The sequence below is a fragment of the Sorex araneus genome, chromosome 2 (assembly GCF_027595985.1).
Source record: "Sorex araneus isolate mSorAra2 chromosome 2, mSorAra2.pri, whole genome shotgun sequence".
NCBI classification, from domain to species: domain Eukaryota; kingdom Metazoa; phylum Chordata; class Mammalia; order Eulipotyphla; family Soricidae; genus Sorex; species Sorex araneus.
This window is the reverse complement of record NC_073303.1, coordinates 199,829,708-199,848,877: the sequence shown is the minus strand read 5'-3', so window position 1 is coordinate 199,848,877 and position 19,170 is coordinate 199,829,708. Positions and strand designations below refer to the sequence as shown.

Below are 19,170 nucleotides of genomic sequence, written 5' to 3'. Positions count from 1 at the left end.
GAAGGCATGCTTGGTGCTCAGGGTTATCCTAGCTCTGTACTCAGAAATTACTCCTGGTGGTGCTCAGGAAACCATATGGGGTCCAGGGGATCGAATCTGGGTTGACTGCATGCAAGGCAAGTGCCCTACCTGCTGTGCCATCATGCTGACCCCAGCCAACCGTTGCCTTTTATGCTGGGGGAGTGCACACACCACTTGGATGCTGTTCATCGGGGTATGGCTAGCGCCTTACAACCCAGGTCAGAGTTAACTCCTGGTAGAAATGAGGTTCATACATTGAATCGATACTTTTACACTTCACTGTTGAACATTTCAGGAACCGAATTCTCGTGGGGAGCCTCCCAGGCAGTGCTCAGGACGCCCAGGGGGCCCCAAGGGGATTCTCAGCTCGCTGGGCCGGTAGCCCTCCACAGGGACCCAAGGATGCGCTGCTGCTCAGTTCCTGAGGGGTTGGGGGTCTCCGGGGCTAACCCTGGTGATGCTTGGGGGACGTGCAGTGCTGTGGAGCCAGCTGGGGTTGGTTACATCCCAGAGATGCTCCTTCACCCCTGGACTCCCTCCATCCTCTTCTGCCGCTTCAGATGATGTTTGTCAAAGCTCTTCCCTTAGAACTTGGCTCTGGGACCACCCATGGTGGTGCTCTGGGGGACTCCCTGCACGGTGCTGGGGCTCAAAGTTTCACGCGCTCTGGTCCTTTGAATGTGTCTCCAGGTCTCCGTGTGACTGTGTGTGACTGTAAGTGGGGTTGGGGCCGGGGGCAGTTGCACCATACACTGTGTTGTTTAGGTTACTTCTGGCGCTGCTCAGGGGAGCATGGGGTGCCAGGGGTGGAACCTGGCCTCGTGTGTGCACAGCGTGTGCTCCGGCCCCGGGCATCACCTCCCGGCCTGCCTGCAATCCTGGACACACGCGTGTGTGCTGGCTGCGGGGAGGGTGTGCACACGGCCCTGGAGGCGAGGGCGCCGGCCCAGACGCAGGGCTTGGGAAGGGGGAGACACGCTGCAGGTTATTCTGTGCCTGCACAAGGGCTAGTTCTGAGATCCGAGGGGGTCTCCGGGTGACAAGGAGACCCCAGGAGGGCGGAGCCAAAGACGGCTGTTCCCGAGCGGGGCCCGGCACAGAGGCTCTGAGGCAGTGTGTGGAGGCAAAGTGCTGGCAAGGTGTAGGGAGGCTGTCGCTGTCAGGGTTTGCGGAAGTACGTCGATGACACGGTCCTAAGGGCAGCAGTGAGATGCGCTGAGATGCCCGCCCGGGCCTGCCGCTGCTGAATAGCGGCGGGAAGAGGCAGTGGCCACTCTCAGGAAACAGGCCTTTGTTTTCAGATGCAGTGTCAGAGTTTGCACGTTCAGTTTTCATTTCTCCCCAGCAGCCACAGGGATCAAATCCCAGGCCTGCCTGTGCCAAGTACATGCTCTGGCCCTTTGAACGGTCTCTCCAGCTCCTCAAATAAACATTTTATTTTAGTTTATTGGGCTCAGGGGTCACTCCTGGCTCAGACCATATGGGATGTCGGGCATCGAACCCGGGTCGGCTTCAAGTAAGGCCAGCGCTCTCCCCGTACTATGTACAGTACTATGTACTATGGCTCCAGGCCTCAAACATCTTAAAGGACCTGAAAGGTAAAGAAAATTCGGCACCCTGAACTCTGTAGAGCACCTCTGCTGAGACAGACCCCTGTGTCCGCGCTAAGACCGATGCCCCGATGTCTTCCGCCTCCCAGTTCCCATCACAAAGGCGGCAGTGCCGTTAGAGGATATATTAACTTTATTTTATTTACATAAGATAAGGAAGAAAACTCGACTCAGACCCAAGTATGTTACAAGGGGGACGTGCCGGCCCCAGATATTTGGAGCTCGCCCCCCGACTTGGACAGGCTTGTTTCAAAGCGTGACCCTGACCCCTGCCTCCTTCAGAGACAGTGAGACGGCTGAGCCTGGCCCAGTGCGGAGGCTGGGGGCACCACCCCGTGCCCCAAGTGCCAAACCCAGTGTAACTCATGTCAGTCTGAAACAGGCCGCTGGCCGGGTCTGTGCGTCTGGAGCCCAGACACGGAACGGCTGCAGGCCCGGCTCTCCCCCAGAAGCCAGCAAGTGTTCCCTGGACTCTGCTCCCGGCGGTCAGCACTCCAGATGCTCCAGAAAGTCGTACTCCACACATTCCTCCAGCTGCCTGAGGACCTTCGGGCTGTCGGTGATGGGAAACTCGGAGGACGGTGGGCCGGGGCCGGCGGCAGGGAGTCTGCTCTGGGTTCTGAACGCGTGGTTGAGCGTTCTGAAGAACGGCATCAACTGCTTCATGCTGGAGACAGAATGCTGGCGCAGAAGGGGAAACTCCCTCTTCAGGGTGACCTCATCCGCGCCGTCAACCTCCTGTGGGAGCACAGAGGGGATGGAGGAGTCAGCAAGCGGCAGGGTGGGAACTCGCGGTCCTCCCAGAACATCTCCCGGGCACCCTGCCCCAGGCCCGGCCCCGGCCATGGAAGGACTGGACTGGGGCCAACTACTTTTGCTGCTGCTGTTCCTGCTTTGCGGCCACGCCCAGCGTGCTCAGGGCTTATTCCCAGCTCTGTGCTCAGAGACCCTGCCTGCAGGGACTGGGGGGAACATATGGGGCCTACGGGGTGCTGGGGGTAGAATCCAGGTCAGCCGCGTGCAGGCCAGCGGTCCTGTCGCTCTGCCCCTGGGGAAAGTACTTCCACATAACTTGGGTTGTCCAGACCGGGGTCGCGAAGCTGCTGCCCGGGTGGTGGACAGAAGTGAGAAAGATCAGCACGGCACTGAGAGCCAGCTCTGTTCTGGACGGCCGGAGCCGCGGCACCGACCTAGCGGCCTCCGGAAGCGCGTGTCCCGCCCCTCAGCCCTGAGAAGAAGGGAGACCGTTTACCCCGTATTTCAGCTTGAGGAGTTTGAGGATCCGGACAGTGTGGGGCGTGCACTCCTGATGACTCTCGTCCGACTCCGACAGGAATTCAGGGCCGTCTGTGTCCACCTCTGGAACAAAGGCCCACCTGTACCTGGAGGGGAGGAGCCCAAGGTCAGGCAGGCTCCGGACACCGCCACGGAAAGGATGCACACATGGGCCCTGGGCAGTGTCAGCGCCCCTGGGACTCCCCCCGCCCGCTTTGGCCACCGCCCTTGTACCCCCCCCCCGACCCCCATCTTCCTCGTCTTGGCATTCTATAGTTTTGCTTTCGCAGGAGATCATGCAGATGAAATAATCTAGTCTGTGGCCATTTATTTCCTTTTGGGTTTTCAGGCCACACCTGGGGGCTCTCAGGGCTTGCTCCAGGTATGGTGCTCGGGGATCACTCCCAGCAGTGCTGGGTCCAGCTACGCATCAGGCAGGGGCCTTGCACTGTCTCTCCGGCCCCGCGATGTGACCTTTTACAATGGTTCCTTTCACAAAACAACTGGTAGTTAAAGAGAACCCCCATCCTTTTTGTGAGAATCTATTTTTGTTGTTGTTTTGATGCTCAGGGGTTACTCCTGGCTCTGCACTCAGGAATCACTCCTGGCGCTGCTCAGGGGACTGTATGGGACGCTGGGGAATGAACCCGGGCAGGCCATGTGCCAGGCAAATGCCCTCCCAGCTGTACTATCTAGCCCCAGAACCCATATGTGAAGCACTAACATTTCTGTGCTATTGCCTTTTGGGGAGATGGGCCCAAGAGAAACGACATCTGGGGCTGGCAGGAAATGAAATCAGGGGCAGAGTGAGCTGGGGATGGCATGTCCCGCTCATCTCATTTGAGACAAGAGGCGTCTAGGCGAATGCAGCCGGGTGCGCCACTAGGGAGAGACTCTGAAGAAACCCACCCACAGAGACTGACCAGGGAAGACAGAGGGAGAGCGAGGGGTCCCCAGGAAAAGCACCCACGGGCCTAAGAGACTTACACCTGAAACAGCGGCATCTTGTCGGGGGGGAAGGAGAGGGCCGTGTCCAGGAATTTGCAGGCTGACAGGTACACGCTGGCGCTGGCGGGGGGCTCCCCCGCGGCCTCGGGGGCTTTCGCCCGGCCCGGTTTGCTGCTGTTTCTGCAGAGGACACAGACACTGGTTACAAACTCCTTCACCTCACCTGCCTCGGCCACGTGCCCGGAAGGACGTCCTGCCCCTTGAGGAACACTGGACACCTCTGATTCCCGCGTCAAGGACTCCGGGAAACAAATGATGGAGCCCGAGAGGGGCCCACAGCTGACGTGGACGGTCGCTCGCCCCCGCACACGGCCCCCGTGACCTCGTACCTCGAAGACTCCTCCTCCTCCTTCAGCTCTTCTTCCAGCTGCAGGAAGGTCTGAATCTGAACGAGAACACGCATTCGGGTCACTATCTGGAGTGCTTCAACATGACTCACTTGTGTTTTTGCTTCTGAGTCACCCTGGCTGTGCTCGGGGACCATCCTGGACAGGCCTGCAGGGACCATCTATGGGGCAGGGGGGCAGGGCCAGCGGCGTGCAAAAGCAAGCTCTTGCTCTGCTGAGCCAGCTCCTGTCCCTGGCTTGATGTTTGTTTGTTTGTTTTGGGGGAACACACCTGACGGTGCTCCGTGGTAACCCCCTGGCTCTATGCTCGGGATTGCTCTTGGCTGGACATGGGGAACCATATGGGATGCTGGGGATTGAACCTAGTTAGGCCATGTACAAGGCAAACGCCATACCCTGTTATCGTTCCAGCCCCTGCCTGATGTTTAACATGTTAATATACACACAAAAACAGACTACAGGATAGGAGAAACCTTCCCATTTAACCAAGAACAGACTGTTTCCAGCTGAAAGTCTGGCAGACACAATTAGCTAGGGATTAGTCCGTAACTCCTAGAGAAGCTTTTGATTTAAGCTATTTATTTCTAGTTTGGGATGAGGAGATCTAACCCGAGTCTTGCACACCAGAGGTAGGCAGCACTCCACTACTGGACCCAAATAAAGGCCCTATTTTTATTTATTTTTTTGGGGGTGGTGGTTGGGTGGGAGGCAAGCGTCAGGAATCAAACTCAAGGCTGAGCGGACTACCACTGAGCCACACCCCCGACCCCTCAAGCAGAACAGAAAAAGCCCCTGATTTCACATATTTTTGGTTCCTGGGTCACACCCAGTGGTGCTCAGGGGTTACTCCTGGCTCTGTGCTCAGGAATGACTCCTGGCAGTGCTCAGGGGACCATACGGGATGCCGGGCTCCCAGGGGCAAGGTGAACACCGTCCCCACTGCACCGGTGTCTGGCCCCTAGTAGTCCCCAAGAGGAAAATGCGGCACTTACTAACTCAGAGACCATGATGGGCCACAGAGAGGTCAGATGCTGCGGGGATATTCTGAGCAGCAGAACTCTGAAAAAAAGAAACATCTGAGCAGCGACTGTGGACGTCGGTCCCACGCGGAGATTGTCCGTCAGGCGTTCTAAAGAAAGAAGATTTTAAAGACGTCAGACCAGTATGTTGCCGGGATGCTTCTTGCTAGTCCAAAGACAAAAGCAGAAAAATCCCTGCTCTGGCATTAGACAACACGCAGTCTTTAAGAGAATTTGTTTCAAACAAAATTTTCTTGTTTGAAAATATCTGCATTTTTGGCTTGTTTAGAAAGTTTTGGATTCCGCCCAGTCTTGGTCCTTTTTTTGGGGTGGGGGGCGATGTTTGGGTCACACTTCGGGTCCCTGGGGTCACTCCTGGTATGCTCTATTATCTATTGCTCTGGCTAAAATCCTGACTGTGGCTTAGGTAACATGATTACAATAGTGTTAATCCTTATTATTTTAAAATTTGGAGACCACACCTAGCAGTGCTCAGTGAGTACAGGGAGGGATCACCCACGGAGGGTACCACATGCGGCTTACTGAGATTCAAAGCGGGGTCAGCTATACGCCAGGAGGTGCCTCACCCACTATTCTGTCTCTCCAGTCCAATTATTATTGTTGTTAATTAAAACTTCTTTTGTATTGAGGCTGGAACTATAGTACAGCAGGTAAGGCGCTTTGCCTTGCATGCAGCTGACCCAGGTTCGATCCCTGGCGTCCCATAGGGTCCCCTGCGCACTATGAGGAGTAACTCCTGAGTGCGGAGCCAGGAGTGAGCCCTGAGCTCTGCCCGGTACGCTGCACCCCCACAAAATCTTTTGTATTGATTGAGGTTCTGTGCTCTGCAACATTGGTGTCAACTGTACTTGACACCGACACCATTCATGGTTCCGCTGGACAAAATTAATGCCCCCTCCCCACCAGCACAGTGCCCGAGACCCCGCCCTGCTAGGGACAATGTGTTTACACCTCCGGCTGGACCCCCGTCACCTCTCTGTGAAGGTCGTGGTCCCGCTAAAGGGCAGAGCGTGGCTCGGAACCCAGAAGCCAGGGTGAGCCACGGCCCAGAAACCACAGGTCCTGCAGGGTCAGGGCAGAGGGGGCAGTGGGAGGGGGGAGGGGACAGAGCCCCCAGATGCGGGCAGGAGCTGTGGGTTCGAATCTTGACTCCCTTCGCCACGTGTCCACTGCGATTCACATTCCTCAGGAGCTGCCCCTGCAATAGCTGGCAGCTGCCCTTTGGCCACGCCAAGTTCAGAGGTGCCGTAGCACGACAGAAATGATCCTGCTTTATTCGGACTTTCACCTTTGACTGAAAGGAAGGATCCTGTGTTGACTGTGCGCGTGCGCGGGGTGTGTGTGTGTGTGTGTGTGTGTGTGTGTGTGTGTGTGTGTGTGTGTGTGTGTGTGACACCCCTGCAAGTGGTTAGGGCTTACTCCCAGCTCTGTGCTCGGGGTCGTCAGACGGTGTTGGGGACGGAAGTGCCCTCCCCATGGCACCATCTCTCCTGCCCTACAAGCCGACAGACTTTTCCCTCGTTAAGACAGTCAAACCCGCGCCAACCGTTTCCCCCTGGCTGGGGGAGGTGGAGAAAGAGCTATGGGGGGGGGCGGCGTGGAGCCACGAGGGCAGAAAGCCCACCCCCACCCCGGCAGCCAGAGCCCAGGAGGGTGCAGGGAGAGAGCTGCTGCTTCTGGAAGGTTCCCGACATGCGTGCTGGCGAGGCTCCCAGTCCCCGTCCCCATCCCTATTCCAGCTCCAGGGCAGCCCCTGCCCCAGGCGCTCGGCCCTGTGCCTGCGTTGCGGCAAATGGCGCCGGGTCGGAGGCTGCAGCTCGGAAGCAGGCCAGGGCTGCGGGGCTGCCAAGTGAGCGTCTCTGGTGGTTCCAGCAGACGGCGTCTGCTCGGCAGCTGGGGGCGGCAGGCGCGGGCACGGGGGCTGCTCCCAGGGCATGGCGCGGCCGGGGACTCGGACATTTGGCAGAGCGGCTGGTGCGCCTGGTTGCGGGCCCAGAAGCAGATCATAGTCTCTTTCCCTGCTAACTCCAAGGGCAAAACACCCCGAACAAAGCACGTCGACCATGGGAAGACAGAAGGGGCCGAGGAAGGCCGGGACTTGTGGGCGGGGCTCCGGTGAGGCCCCCAGAATCAGAGAGGGCTATTACTGGAGGTGGGCAGAAATGGGGGATGAGGGGCGGGGCGGGCAGCAGTTCCAAGATTTTGGAATTTTTGGTTTGTTTTGGGGCCACATTCAGCAATGTTCAGAAGTGACCCCTGCACTATCTCTCCAGCCTGCGAGATTTCTGGGTTTGTTCTGTTGGTTTGGGGGCCATACCCGGCAGTGCTCAGGGCTTAGTCCTGGGTCTACACTCAGGAATGACTCCTGGCGGGCTTGGGAGACTGCATGGGGTGCTGGGGACTGAAACCAGATCGGCCGCATGCAAGGCCCGTGCCCTCCCCGCCGGACAATCGCTCCAGCCTCGCTCCAGCCTCGCTCCAGCCCCGGCTTCGGGATTCGAATGTGTTGCTATTATAGGGGCCCACCTGGCAGTGCTGCAGGCTGGTCAGGCCGAGGCCAGAATGTTCAGGAGACACATGACACCAGGGCTAGAACCCTGGGGCTTTTTCTCTGCCGCTAAGCCATGTTCCTGGACCTCCCCCTGCACCAAGATGTTGTACGTCAATTTTATTCCAGCCTGAGCCTTACAGAATATAGTAACCGAGAGCCTCAGTGTGAACGAGGCAAGATCAATGATCCCAATGAGGAGAGAACACAGGGGCTGCGGTCACCGGTGTAACACTGACGGTTACAACACTCCGTATTCAACTAAGAGCATTTGAAACAAGAATGAGATGGGAATTCTCAGCACAGAAATAGAAAATACAACAAAAAAACAAAGGGGAATTTCAGAGTCAAAACAAAACCGGAAACACCCACTGGTGAGCTCAAGAGCAGACGGGGGGAAGAAGGAGGGAAGGACAGACTCAAACAGAGTCAAAGGAAGTCCCCAAGGTGGCACAAGGGCGAAAAAAGCAGTACTGCTACCGAGGAAATCTCACACATTCCAGGGAAAGAGAAAAGCATCCTAAATGGGGTCCAAAAGTCAACCCAACAGACCATGCCCCGTGCGCACATTATGTAAATATGGTGTAACCCCTTGCACAACCTCAGTGAACGCTATTTAAAGCGATACTGAGAATACATTTTTAATTTGGGGGCACACCTAGCAGTGCTCACGGGCTACTCCTGGCGGTGCTTGGGGACCATATGGGATGCCAGAGATTGAACCCTGGTCCGCCACTTGCAAGGCAAACACCCTCCTACTGCTCGACTCCAGCCCCGGGAAGACACTTTAAATAAATCAACATGGAAGACTGAAAAGGCATTCAAGCAGGACCTCTGCTGTTTCGGCGCCTGCTCCGGGGCTCCCGAGCCCTGCGGCCGCCTCACCTTATGGGCAGATGGAGCTCCTGGCCGACCACTCTGAGCACCGGGGGCAGATTCCCCTGGCTCTGAAGCAAGTGGCCGCACACTCCTCACGCAACCTCACACAGCCCACAGTTACACCTCCGACCTCTGGGAGAAGACGGGCAGGGCAGAAAAAGAGCGACTCCCAGCCTAATTGCTCAGAGTCTGGGAGGGGGAGGGGGAGCGAGCTACCCGGGTTCCCCGAGCGCCGCGGGAGCAGAGCAAACCCGCTGGGGATGACGCACAGCAGCCCGCCAGGCTCGGTGAGAACAGCATCACAGATGCCTCGCCCGGCACCGGCCAGCTCGGGAGACCCTCCGAGAATGCCTTTATGACACCACGGGGACTGAGCTGAAGAAAACCGTGGCATGGCTGTCAGCAAGCCACAACCAAGTATGACAGCCGAAATGAGAAAGCTACAAGGAGAAATGAAGAGCGTGGTGGGAGATGCCAAAGACCAATGAGAAGTCCTAGGCGGGGGCCGGAGTGATAGCACAGTGGGCAGGGAGTTTGTCTGGTACATGGCCGACCCGGGTTCAGGCCCCAGCATCCCAAATGGTCCCCCGAGCACTGCCAGGGGTAATTCCTGAGTGCATGAGCCAGGAGGAATCCCTGTGCATCACCGGGTGTGACCCCAAAAAGTAAAAAAAAAGGAAGGTGGGAAATAGTCTGAAGAGAAATGAACAATAGACAACACACCACAGAACTATGGGATGGGCTCAAGGGGAACGATATAAGAATCACCAGAGTCCTTGAAGAACAGGAAGGCAAATTCAGTGAAGAAACAATAGTTGAAATCACAAGGCAGAATCTCCTGCCCCCACGCCAGGCTGTCTTCACTGGGGCACCTCGAAGGGGTGCGGGTTGAGTCTCCCTCCTTGCCCTAAGCAGAACCCCGGCAGCGGAAAACCTCCAGAACCCAACCGTCGCCATGCTCAAGGCCACTTTCCACATGATGAAATGAGCCTCACTCAAGAGGGGACTGGCAGAAAAAACCAGGTATGTGGGACCAGTGACTGAGATCTCCAAGCCCACTTGGATTGGGACTGGGCCTATTTCCCCTTGCTCCCCAGTTTTCCAGTAGCTTGGCAGTCACACCCACAAACTGCCCCTGGTGCCATGCAATCTCATCAACGGCCAAGACCCAGAGACTATTAACTAAAGCTCCTGGAAGAGAGCACTGCAGAATGTCCTGGAGCGTATGGCTGCATTTGCAGCTGCACAACCTCTTATACCCTAGCCCACTTACATACCAAAAGTAGCACACATTTGCTTGGTTTTAACATACTTGCTTCTATTCTCTTATATTAGCACTGTAGCACTGTAGTCCTGTTGTTCATCGATTTGCTCAAGTGGGCACCAGTAATGTCTCCATTGTGAGACTTGTTACTGTGTTTGGCATATCGAATACACCACGGGGAGCTTGCTAGGCTCTGCCATGTGGGCAGAATACTCTCGGTAGCTTGCCAGGCTCTCTGAGAGGGACTAGGAATAATTTGCAAGGCAAATGCCCTACCTGTGGAGCTAGCTATCAATCCAATCCATTCTCTTATATATGGGCTTAAATGGTTCCATAACAAAAAACAACCTTCACACACTTCCCTCTTATTGTGGTGGGAAGGTGCTCTGTGGTGGGACTGGTGTTTGAATATTACCTGTAGTGAACTTTTCTACTTTTATGAAAATGAAACATATAAAAATTGTAAAGAAATCACAAGATAAGAACTTCCTAGAGTTGAGGATTACAGGCAGAGAGGCAAGAGGCCTGAAGGAACCCAGCAAAACTAACTCACAAAGGAATATTCCAAGGCATGTTGTCCTCAGAATAACAAAAGCCAAAGCCAGAGACAGAATCCTCAGGGCAATCAGGTGAAATAAAGACCTTACAGAAAGATTCACAGCAGTCCTATCAGAGGAGCCTCTACACGCCAGAAGAGAATGGAGGGAGAGAGTACAGAAACTCCATGAATTGAACATGCCACCGAGAATACTCTCTCTGCAGAAGGAGACAGAGCTTCATGGACGGGCAAGATCTTAGGAAATCCAGAGCCTCAAGGCCAGTTGAAGCATGAAAGATCTTCTTTAAATGCCTGGGAGACAGGCCTTGCCCTTCAAGCCCGAGTTCTCCCTTGCACACGCATCTTGCTTACTGGTTTCTATGGCTCACTGCTTGCTTTTTCCATTCTGGAGAAGCCCGTGTTCTTGCTTGCTCTCTATTTTTTTGCTTTATGGGTCACCCGGTGATGCACAGGGGTTACTCCTGTACTCCTGGCGGTGCTCGGGGAACCATACAGGATGCTGGAGATCGAACCTGGGCCAGCCGCATGCAAGGCAAATGCCCTACCCGCTGTGCTATCGCTCCAGCCCCCCCCCCCACCCCTGTTCTCTTTTGAACACATTTCCTCTTTCTGTCCTCTCACATCTAAGTAAGTTTCATTCAGTGACAACTCTCTTAGCAGGGCTGGAGTGATAGTACAGTGGGTAGGGCATTTGCCTTGCATTCAGCTGACCTGGGTTCGATCCCCGGCATCCCATGTGGTCCAGAGCCTGTCAGGAGTTTTTTCTGAGTGCAGAGCATGGAATAAATCCTGAGCACTGATGGGTGTGCCCCCTCCTATAAGTAAAAGTATCAGAATAAGTAGAAACAAAGAAATGACTGGAAATAGAAATGCAAGATTTCAGCTTTAGTGAAATACAGCTGAAGCACTGCTCAAGTATTGCTGAGAGGAAAGTCTATAGTACTCGAATCTTCCATCATGGAAGAAGAAACAGTTGGAATCAATCATCTAACTCCTACCTGGAGCGGAAAGAACAAAATCAACACGAGGCAAAGCACCGGGAAAGAAAAAAACAGATGTGACCAGAAATAAAGGAAATACCTCTCTCCCCTCCCCCGCCCTCCGGACGAGAACAAGCACTGAAAGCTGGGCATTGGAAAAGGCCCATATGACTGAAAAGCCGCCAGTGATACCGAAAGAGCGAGAAGGCACAAATTACTAATCATGAATGAGAGGGAAGGCGGTCCCTGTCTACAGACCCTCGGGGCACCCAGAGGAGGATGCTCGAATGACTGTTGAAGTGGGAACTGTCTGATGGTACGTCTATCCTGGACACGTGTCTGGCAGCTTCTTACGAACTTAAAACATACACTGACTCGTTTAGGGTCCAGAAAGCTGGCCCTTGTGCCTTTCTGGAGAAACGGTATCGGCCATACCCACACAAACTCTTCTGGGTGAATGTTCCACGAGGGTTTATTAGGAGTCATTAAAAATCTGAAACCACCCAATGTCCTTTGGGAGGGGAGGGGAAAGGGCACACTCTGGTACATCCGCACACGGAATATTACTCATCAGAAAAGATGAGGCGGCAGGTGGGGGCATCTGCCTTGCACACAGCCGACCTGGGCTCGACCTCCGGGACCCCACACGGTCCCCTGATCTGATCCCTACCATGAGTGACCCTCTGGAGCACAGATGAGCCCAGAATCAGAAGCACCTCCGGGTATGGCCCCAAAACAAAACCAAAAAAAAAAAAGTAAAAACCAAAATCAAACAAAAGAATTTGGTTTCTGGGCCTGAGCGATCAGGTGTTGGTCTTGCACACAGCAGACCTGAGTTCGACTCCCAGCACCACACACGATCCCCTGGGTCCTGCCAGGAGAGATCGTTGAGCACAGAGACATGAGTAAACCCTGAGCACCACTGGGTGTGGCCCAAAATACAAGTTAACAAACAGCAACAACAACAAAAGAACACCACCAGTGGACGACACCAGTGGATGTATCCCGCCTGCCTCGGGGCCCTTAAAGGCATCACACAGAGCACAAAAATCCCAGAAAGCTGAATCTACTGCAGATCCGCCAAGCAGGGGCTTTCCGGGGCAGGGTGGGGCAGGGTGGGGCAGGGCGCGGAGCAGGCAGCCAGGCAGCCCAGTGAGGAAATACTGGCGGGGGCCGGGGTGTGTGTGTGGGGGACAGACTGAGTTCTCAGCCAGCTTGTGATGCTGTGTCCCACAATTTCTGTATCGCGTCACTTCACCCTATCAGACCAACACCCCCAGCCCAGGGTGCAGGCCGAGTGGCCTGGTTTCCCGCGGCGGGGCGGGAAGGCGGCCGTGCACACACAGGAAGCCAGCGCAAGCCACAGAGGGACGCGGGGGTGGGGCTGTCGGGGCCACGGCAGCGGGTCCTACACCTACCTCAAAACAGAAAGCATTTAAGCCAACACCAGAGAGGGGGATTTGCGCCAGGAGGACATATGTTGCTTCTTTAAATCGTGAAGTAAAAGAGGTTTTTCTTGTTATTGTTTTGGGGCCACACCTGGCAGGGCTCGGGTTTCACTCCTGGTGGGCTCAGGGCATCACATGTGGTTCTGTACATTGAACCTGCATCAGTCGTGTGCGAGACAAGTGGCCTACCCGCTGTGCTCTCTCCCTGAACTCTTTCTCTGGTTTTGGGGCCACCCCTGGTGGCGCTCAGGGGTTACTCCTGGCAGTGCTCAGGGGACCATACGGGATGCTGGGGATCAAACCCGGGTGGACCGCATGAGAAGCCAATGCCTGCTGTGCGACTGCTCCAGCCCCCTGATCTCATTTCTGATGTGAAGTTTCAGACTTCCCGAGACACTTCCAAAGCTGTCCTGCTCTGGGAGTCCTGGTTACCGCGGGTCACTCTGCCCCAAGGTGCCAGGGGACCCCGGGGCCCCACCCATGCCCCCCAATGCCAGGTGTGGGGCAGCTGGCGAGGTGAGGCAGGGGGTGTCGCCGTACCTTGGATCAGAGGCAGGTACAGGTGGTACTGGTCCAGCTCGCCGCTGAAGACCGCGAACGCCTGGCGCTTCAGCAGCATGGCCTTCTGGGTGAGGCTCGAGAAGAGCTTCAGGGAGCTGCTCTGCATGGCTGCATGAACAGAGCACACGCGCCTGTCAGCGAGTGAGGGGCACACACACCGGCTCCCTACGGGCCGTAGCGACGGGGGCATATGTGCCCGTCACAGTTCCTGTGTCTGGACTCACACCCAGGGCCGCTCAGGGGCTGCTCCTGGGGCAGAGCCAGGGGTCGAACCAACCCTGGCCTCCTGTGCACAAAGCATGCATTCTGGCTTGCAGCACGGCCTCTTGGAGCCCCCCACCCCATCCTATTTCTTTAGCGGTGCTCAATGATGGGGTCCTCAGAAGAGGACCGGAGGGTCTAGCGGGCTCCCCTGTGAATCCCGACAGCAAGGTCAGTGCTTTTCAGGGGCGTCTCCTGGGAAAGCTGCAGGGGAGTTTTCAGGGGGCCCTGGGTGGCACCGGTGGGGTGCTGGGCCGGGCCGGGCCTCGATGCTGCGGTGTGTGCCGTCCGCGCAGGCAGCCCTGCACTTACTCATTAAGTCCTTGAACATTGTTTTCTCGTGAGTCAGCAGATGGTCAATGATGGACTTCCAGCTGGGGAGGAAGAGAGAGCCCCGATCAAGGCAACGCGCCAGGGAGCAGCCACGGGACGAAAAGCCGCCAAAGGAGAGCGCGGCCCATGGAGGCGCAGCGCAAAGGCCGTCTGGGAGGAGAGAAGTCGGGGAACCCAGCTTCCGGCTTCCAGGGCGGGGGCATGCAGCGAGAGCGGCTCCTTTATCACCACAAGGGGAGCGGCGAAGGGACGAGACGGGGAATGATGACCACCAGTCAGCCCTCCCTGACTGAGCTTACTGCCAACGCTCCTCTGTCTGCCCAAGGTCGCTCACGTGCACGCACACGTGCACACGCGCATTCGTGTATATGTGCGCACTCCCAGGGGGATTGTTCCTGAGTCGGTGGGTCGTGTTCTGGGGGTGGAGGGGTGAGCACAGACCCGCTGCCTTCTGCTGGGCTCTCCCAATCAGAAGAGGATGGCAGGGTGACGCCCAGGCTCAGGTGGCCCGGGGGCCCCACTGCAGGGTCTGGCTGACCTCGAAGCACAGGACACTGGGAGGATCTCCTCCCACCCCCGGCGGCTGTCCACTGCCCGGCCGGGCCCAGGGTCTCGTGAGAAGGCCACGGTGTCCGGGGGACACGCTGTCTGCATGGCGGCTGGCTACTCTGTGGGCCCGTGACGGAGGGAGATGGGAGCCCCGGGCGAAAGGGGAGCTGGATCCCAAAGGATCCCTCCCCCGGGAGGGGGTCAGCGCGCGCGTGACGGGGAGCTGCTGGGGGCTGACCCCGCGCTCCACGCTGGCAGGCTTGGCGGCTCCTTACTGCACACACGAGGTGTCCATCTGGAAGAAGGCGGGGTCCAGGAACAGGTCCAGCACCTCCTTCTTCCAGGCCCGCTTGGTGTAGGCGTAGCCGCTCAGTGAGCTCAGCAGCTGCGAGCCGGCCCTGAAGCTGGGCGCATTGTAGGCGCTAGAGGGGGCAGGGAGGGCGGGGGCCAGGTCAGCGGCGGGCAGGGCGGGGAGGGAGTCCCGACCGCTCCAGGGAAGGCGCCTGTACCTGTGGTTGCGCAAATAAGGGAAAACGTAGTAGAGCAAGCGGGAGATCAGGGGCACGGCCTTCTCCTTCTCGTCGCTCCGGTACACCATGTCCAGCAGCGGGGCCAGCACCTGAGGAAGGAGGCCGTGAGCAGAGGGAGGTGGGGAGTCCGCAAGCGGTCACCAAAAGGGCACGCTGGGGCCACAGCAGGGGGTGGGGGGGGGTCTGCCCCGTGGCTCGGCCCCCCCGCCCTCCGCCCCAGAGCCCTGAGCTTCGCCAAGGCGCCGTTGGCTCCCGGGCCCGTCCGGGCCTCGCGTACCTCTGCCAGGAGAGAGAGGGCCTGCACGCTGTACACGGAAGGGGCGGACGAGGACACCATCGCTGACGTGGTGGCAGCAGTGTCAGCAGCGTCTGCAGAGAGAGGCGGTGTGTTTCCAGGAGAGGCGGAAGGTGGGGGGCAACGTTTCATGCCCACCCCCACTCGGCCTGGGCCCCAACCTCTCACCTGGATGGGATCCTCTTTCTGTGCCCAGGCTCCAGGTGGTCAACTGGGAGTCTGTCCACTTCCTCAGCCCCAGCCCCCTCGCCTTTCCGCTTCTGCTCCCCATCCAGCAGAGCCCTCCCGTGTCACCCACACCCCCGATCCCGCCCGTCTTCCTGTCCACAGCTTCCCTCCCAACAAAGTGCTCTGATGGGATCTTTGCTGGTGGCGCCTGGAGGACTTGCTGGGGCCAGGGACTGAACCAGGGGCTCCCGCAAGCAAAGCTCCCGGGCCCGGGGGCCACATCCCATCTCCCTGCTCAGCTACGCCCCCAAGCCTGCCCCGAGTCCCCTAAACCCTTGCAGAGACGCTGGTCCTGCAGCCCGCGCCCTCAGCCACCCGCCATCACTGGGGCCGGAGCTGCTCCACTGCCCTCTGCCCCCTAGGAAAACGCCACACTAACCCTGACGACGTGCTTAAACAACAGTGCAGAGCTAAATGCCCTGGAGAGAACCCCGCCACCGTGAAATCACCCTCAGGTTAGCCCATCACCCCAAGTCTTGAAAGTCCCTTTTGAGAAAGGGACCGATTCCAAATCTCCAGCCTGATTCTGCGTCATCCTGCCCGAGAACCAGCCATCGGTCTGTCTCCCCAGATAACCGCACCTGCTACTGACCGGTAGCGAGCTCTGGCGGGAGCTCGCAGCTGAGTCCACGGGAACACGCATGCGCAGGTTCTCTGCCCTGTCTCGGGGAGTGCCCGCCCCTGGCTCCCACGCAAGGCCAACGCTGCAAGGCCAATGACGGTCAAGTGGGCCCCATGGCCATTGAGCGTTTGCTTTCTGAGGCTCCCTCCTTCTCTGGCATTAACCTGCCCCATCACCATCCAAGCACGCGTGAGTATTCGCCTTCTTGAACTCGAACCTTGGTTCTCCGACCGACAAGCCTCAAGGCCTTTCCCGTCCCTTCCTCGCCAGCGGCTGTCCCCCTGCGCCTTCAACCAGGGCGTCGGGAGAGCGTCTCCCCTCGACAGGGTGGTGTCCCGGCCTCCTGCTCTCTCTGCTGTTTCCCTAGCCCAGTGCCCTGCTTAGTCACCCTTTGTGGCCCCTGCTCTGCCAGCCAGGCAGCACGTCACGCCCGCCCAACCATGCTCGACGGCCCACTCGGAAACGCTCTTCTTCAGCAAACCTAACGCTGATCCCGCGCAGCCTTTTCTGGGGGTGCCAGGCCGGAAGCCAGGGCCTCACCACGTCTGACCCATCGATAATTTCGGACAACTTGGTTTTTACCCAAGTCAGTGTCCCCTTCACCAACGCACTGAGGGGTCTCGTGAACAGCCCCTTTGGACTCAGGTGGGGTCAGGCGGGAGTGGTGGCACGCGTCACTCCCTCAGGACGCCACGGGCGGGAGCATGCCTGCGGCCACGGGCGGCCTGCCTTCCGTGTGGGAAGCCTTGCAGGTCTGTGCTCGACACCGCGTGCAGGATCTGGCTCTTCCCACGCGGAATGAGCACCGGCTGAGGTGGCTTCGAGGTGAAACACCCGCCCTGGAGCTTCCCCCATTCCCTGTGTGGTCAGTGCTTTTGGGGGGTCACACACACTGTGCTGGGGGCTCTGGGTGGTGCTGGAGTAGAACTCTGGGCCTCACGCCTCCCACAGAGCTACATCCGGGGCCCTCGGACAATTTGCTTTTAGTTTTGTTTTTTTGGGTCACACCCGGGGATGCTCAGGGGAAACTCCTCCTGGCTCTGCACTCAGGAATCACTCCTGCTGGTGCTCGGGGGCCCATGTGGGATGCTGGGGATCGAACCCGGGCAGGCTGCGTGCAAGGCAAGTGTGCTCTCCGCTGTGCCATCACCGTGGAGGGAGAGCCTACACCTGCCGCCCGGCTCTCTGGCCGCACTCACCACACAGCTCCTCCTCGGCATCAGACTCCTCCAGCTCGACCTGGGGCTGGGCCTTGACCTCCAGGTTCCTGCTGAGCCAGCTGGTCTGCTCCAGGGAGGAGCCGGCGATGTTCCCCACGGCTTCCAGGATCTTCTGCGTGACTTCCTGGGGGGAGGGGGAGAGGAGCAGAGAGCTTGAAGCGGGACCCTCAGGAACACGCAGCTGCAGGGCGATTCTAGGGGGCGACACTGATTTGTCTGGGGGGCAGGAGGGTGGGTCAGCCCACACCCAGCGGTGATCATGGCTTGCTCCTGGCTCTGGGTTCAGGGTTCGTGGCTGGTGGCGCTTGGGGGGCTGTATGTGGCGCTGGATGCGGAGCTGGCAGGACAAGTGCCCTGCCTGCTATACAAACTTTCCACCCCCAAGGGGCCATGTTTGAAGGAAAACGTAGAGATGGGGGCTTCATGCCCGCACCCTGTACCTGCAGGTCCCTCTGGTCTTTCTTGCTTTCCAGGTTGGGCGTCCTCGTCACAAAGTCATTCAGCATGCTGTGGGGACGAGAGGGCGGAGACTCAGCCCACTGCCGGGAGCGAGCGCCCGGACCCCCGTCCCAGAGGCGAGTGCCAGGAACCTCGTACCTGAGGAGCAGAAAGTAGCCGGGGGGAGCGAGGTTTAGCTGCACAGACTCCTTGAACACGCCCAGCAGGGAAGGGAAGTTCTCTTGCAAGGCTGCTCCTGGGAGCCTGCTCGGAAACGCAGAAAAACACGCTCGTGTGAACAGTCAAAATAAAACCTTGGTCTCATACCACCTCACACCACAGAGACTAGCACACATCCAAAAGAACAAAAGCAACCGCTGTTGGAGAGGCTGTGGGGAGAAAGGGACCCTTCTACACTGCTTGGTGGGAATGCCGGCTAGTTCAGCCCTTTTGGAAAACAGTATGGACGATTCTCAAAAAACTAGAGGTTGAGCTCCCATTTGACCCAGCAATACCACTGCTGGGAATATATCCCAGAAAAGCCAAAAACTATAGTCGAAATGACATCTGCACTTATATGTTCACCGCAGCACTGTTTACAATAGCCAGAATCTGGAAAAAACCCGAGTGCCCTAGAACAGATGACTGGTTGAAGAAACTCTGGTACATCTATACAATGGAATACTATGCAGCTGTTAGAAAAAAATGAGGTCATGACGTTTGCATATAAGTGGATCAACATGGTAAGTATCATGCTAAGTGAAATGAGTCAGAAAGAGAGAGACAGACATAGAAAGATTGCACTCATCTGTGGAATATAGAATAATAGACTATAAGACTAACGCCCAAGAATAGTAGAAATAAGTACCAGGAGATTGTTTCCATGCCTTGGAGGCTGGTCTCTCATTCTGGGTAACTCAGAGAAGGGAACACCAAATAAAATGTGGTTGGAGGTCATGTGGGGGAAGGGTGAGGCGGGCGGAATACAGACTAGAGACTGAACACAATGGCCACTCAACACCTTTATTGCAAACCACAACACCTAATCAGAGAGAGAGAACAAAAGGAAATTCCCTGCCATAATGGCAGGGTGGGGTGGGGGGAGACGGGATTGGGGAGGGGGGGAGGGATGTTGGGTTTACGGGTGGTGGAGA

At 57.3% G+C, this 19,170-nt stretch overlaps 1 protein-coding gene across 3 annotated transcripts in view; it reads right to left on the bottom strand.

The window, feature by feature from the left end:
• Positions 1 to 1,754: 1,754 nt before the first annotated feature.
• The window catches only part of DOP1B (DOP1 leucine zipper like protein B), an 83,236-nt gene continuing 65,820 nt past the window's right edge, over positions 1,755 to 19,170 (bottom strand). For 2 of the 3 annotated variants that reach the window (XM_055125470.1, XM_055125471.1), the window contains exons 25-37: positions 18,176 to 18,280; positions 18,019 to 18,085; positions 17,558 to 17,702; positions 15,491 to 15,582; positions 15,193 to 15,302; positions 14,959 to 15,105; positions 14,114 to 14,175; positions 13,520 to 13,648; positions 5,254 to 5,390; positions 4,244 to 4,299; positions 3,894 to 4,034; positions 2,884 to 3,013; positions 1,755 to 2,369 (exon numbers count right to left, since the gene is read on the bottom strand). In XM_055125470.1, coding sequence (XP_054981445.1) covers positions 2,118 to 2,369; positions 2,884 to 3,013; positions 3,894 to 4,034; positions 4,244 to 4,299; positions 5,254 to 5,390; positions 13,520 to 13,648; positions 14,114 to 14,175; positions 14,959 to 15,105; positions 15,193 to 15,302; positions 15,491 to 15,582; positions 17,558 to 17,702; positions 18,019 to 18,085; positions 18,176 to 18,280 — 1,573 coding nt within the window. In that variant the 3' untranslated portion in view covers positions 1,755 to 2,117. Of the gene's footprint in view, positions 2,370 to 2,883; positions 3,014 to 3,893; positions 4,035 to 4,243; positions 4,300 to 5,253; positions 5,391 to 13,519; positions 13,649 to 14,113; positions 14,176 to 14,958; positions 15,106 to 15,192; positions 15,303 to 15,490; positions 15,583 to 17,557; positions 17,703 to 18,018; positions 18,086 to 18,175; positions 18,281 to 19,170 lie in introns of those variants that run through there. The other variant, XR_008628465.1, reaches the window with a different exon arrangement.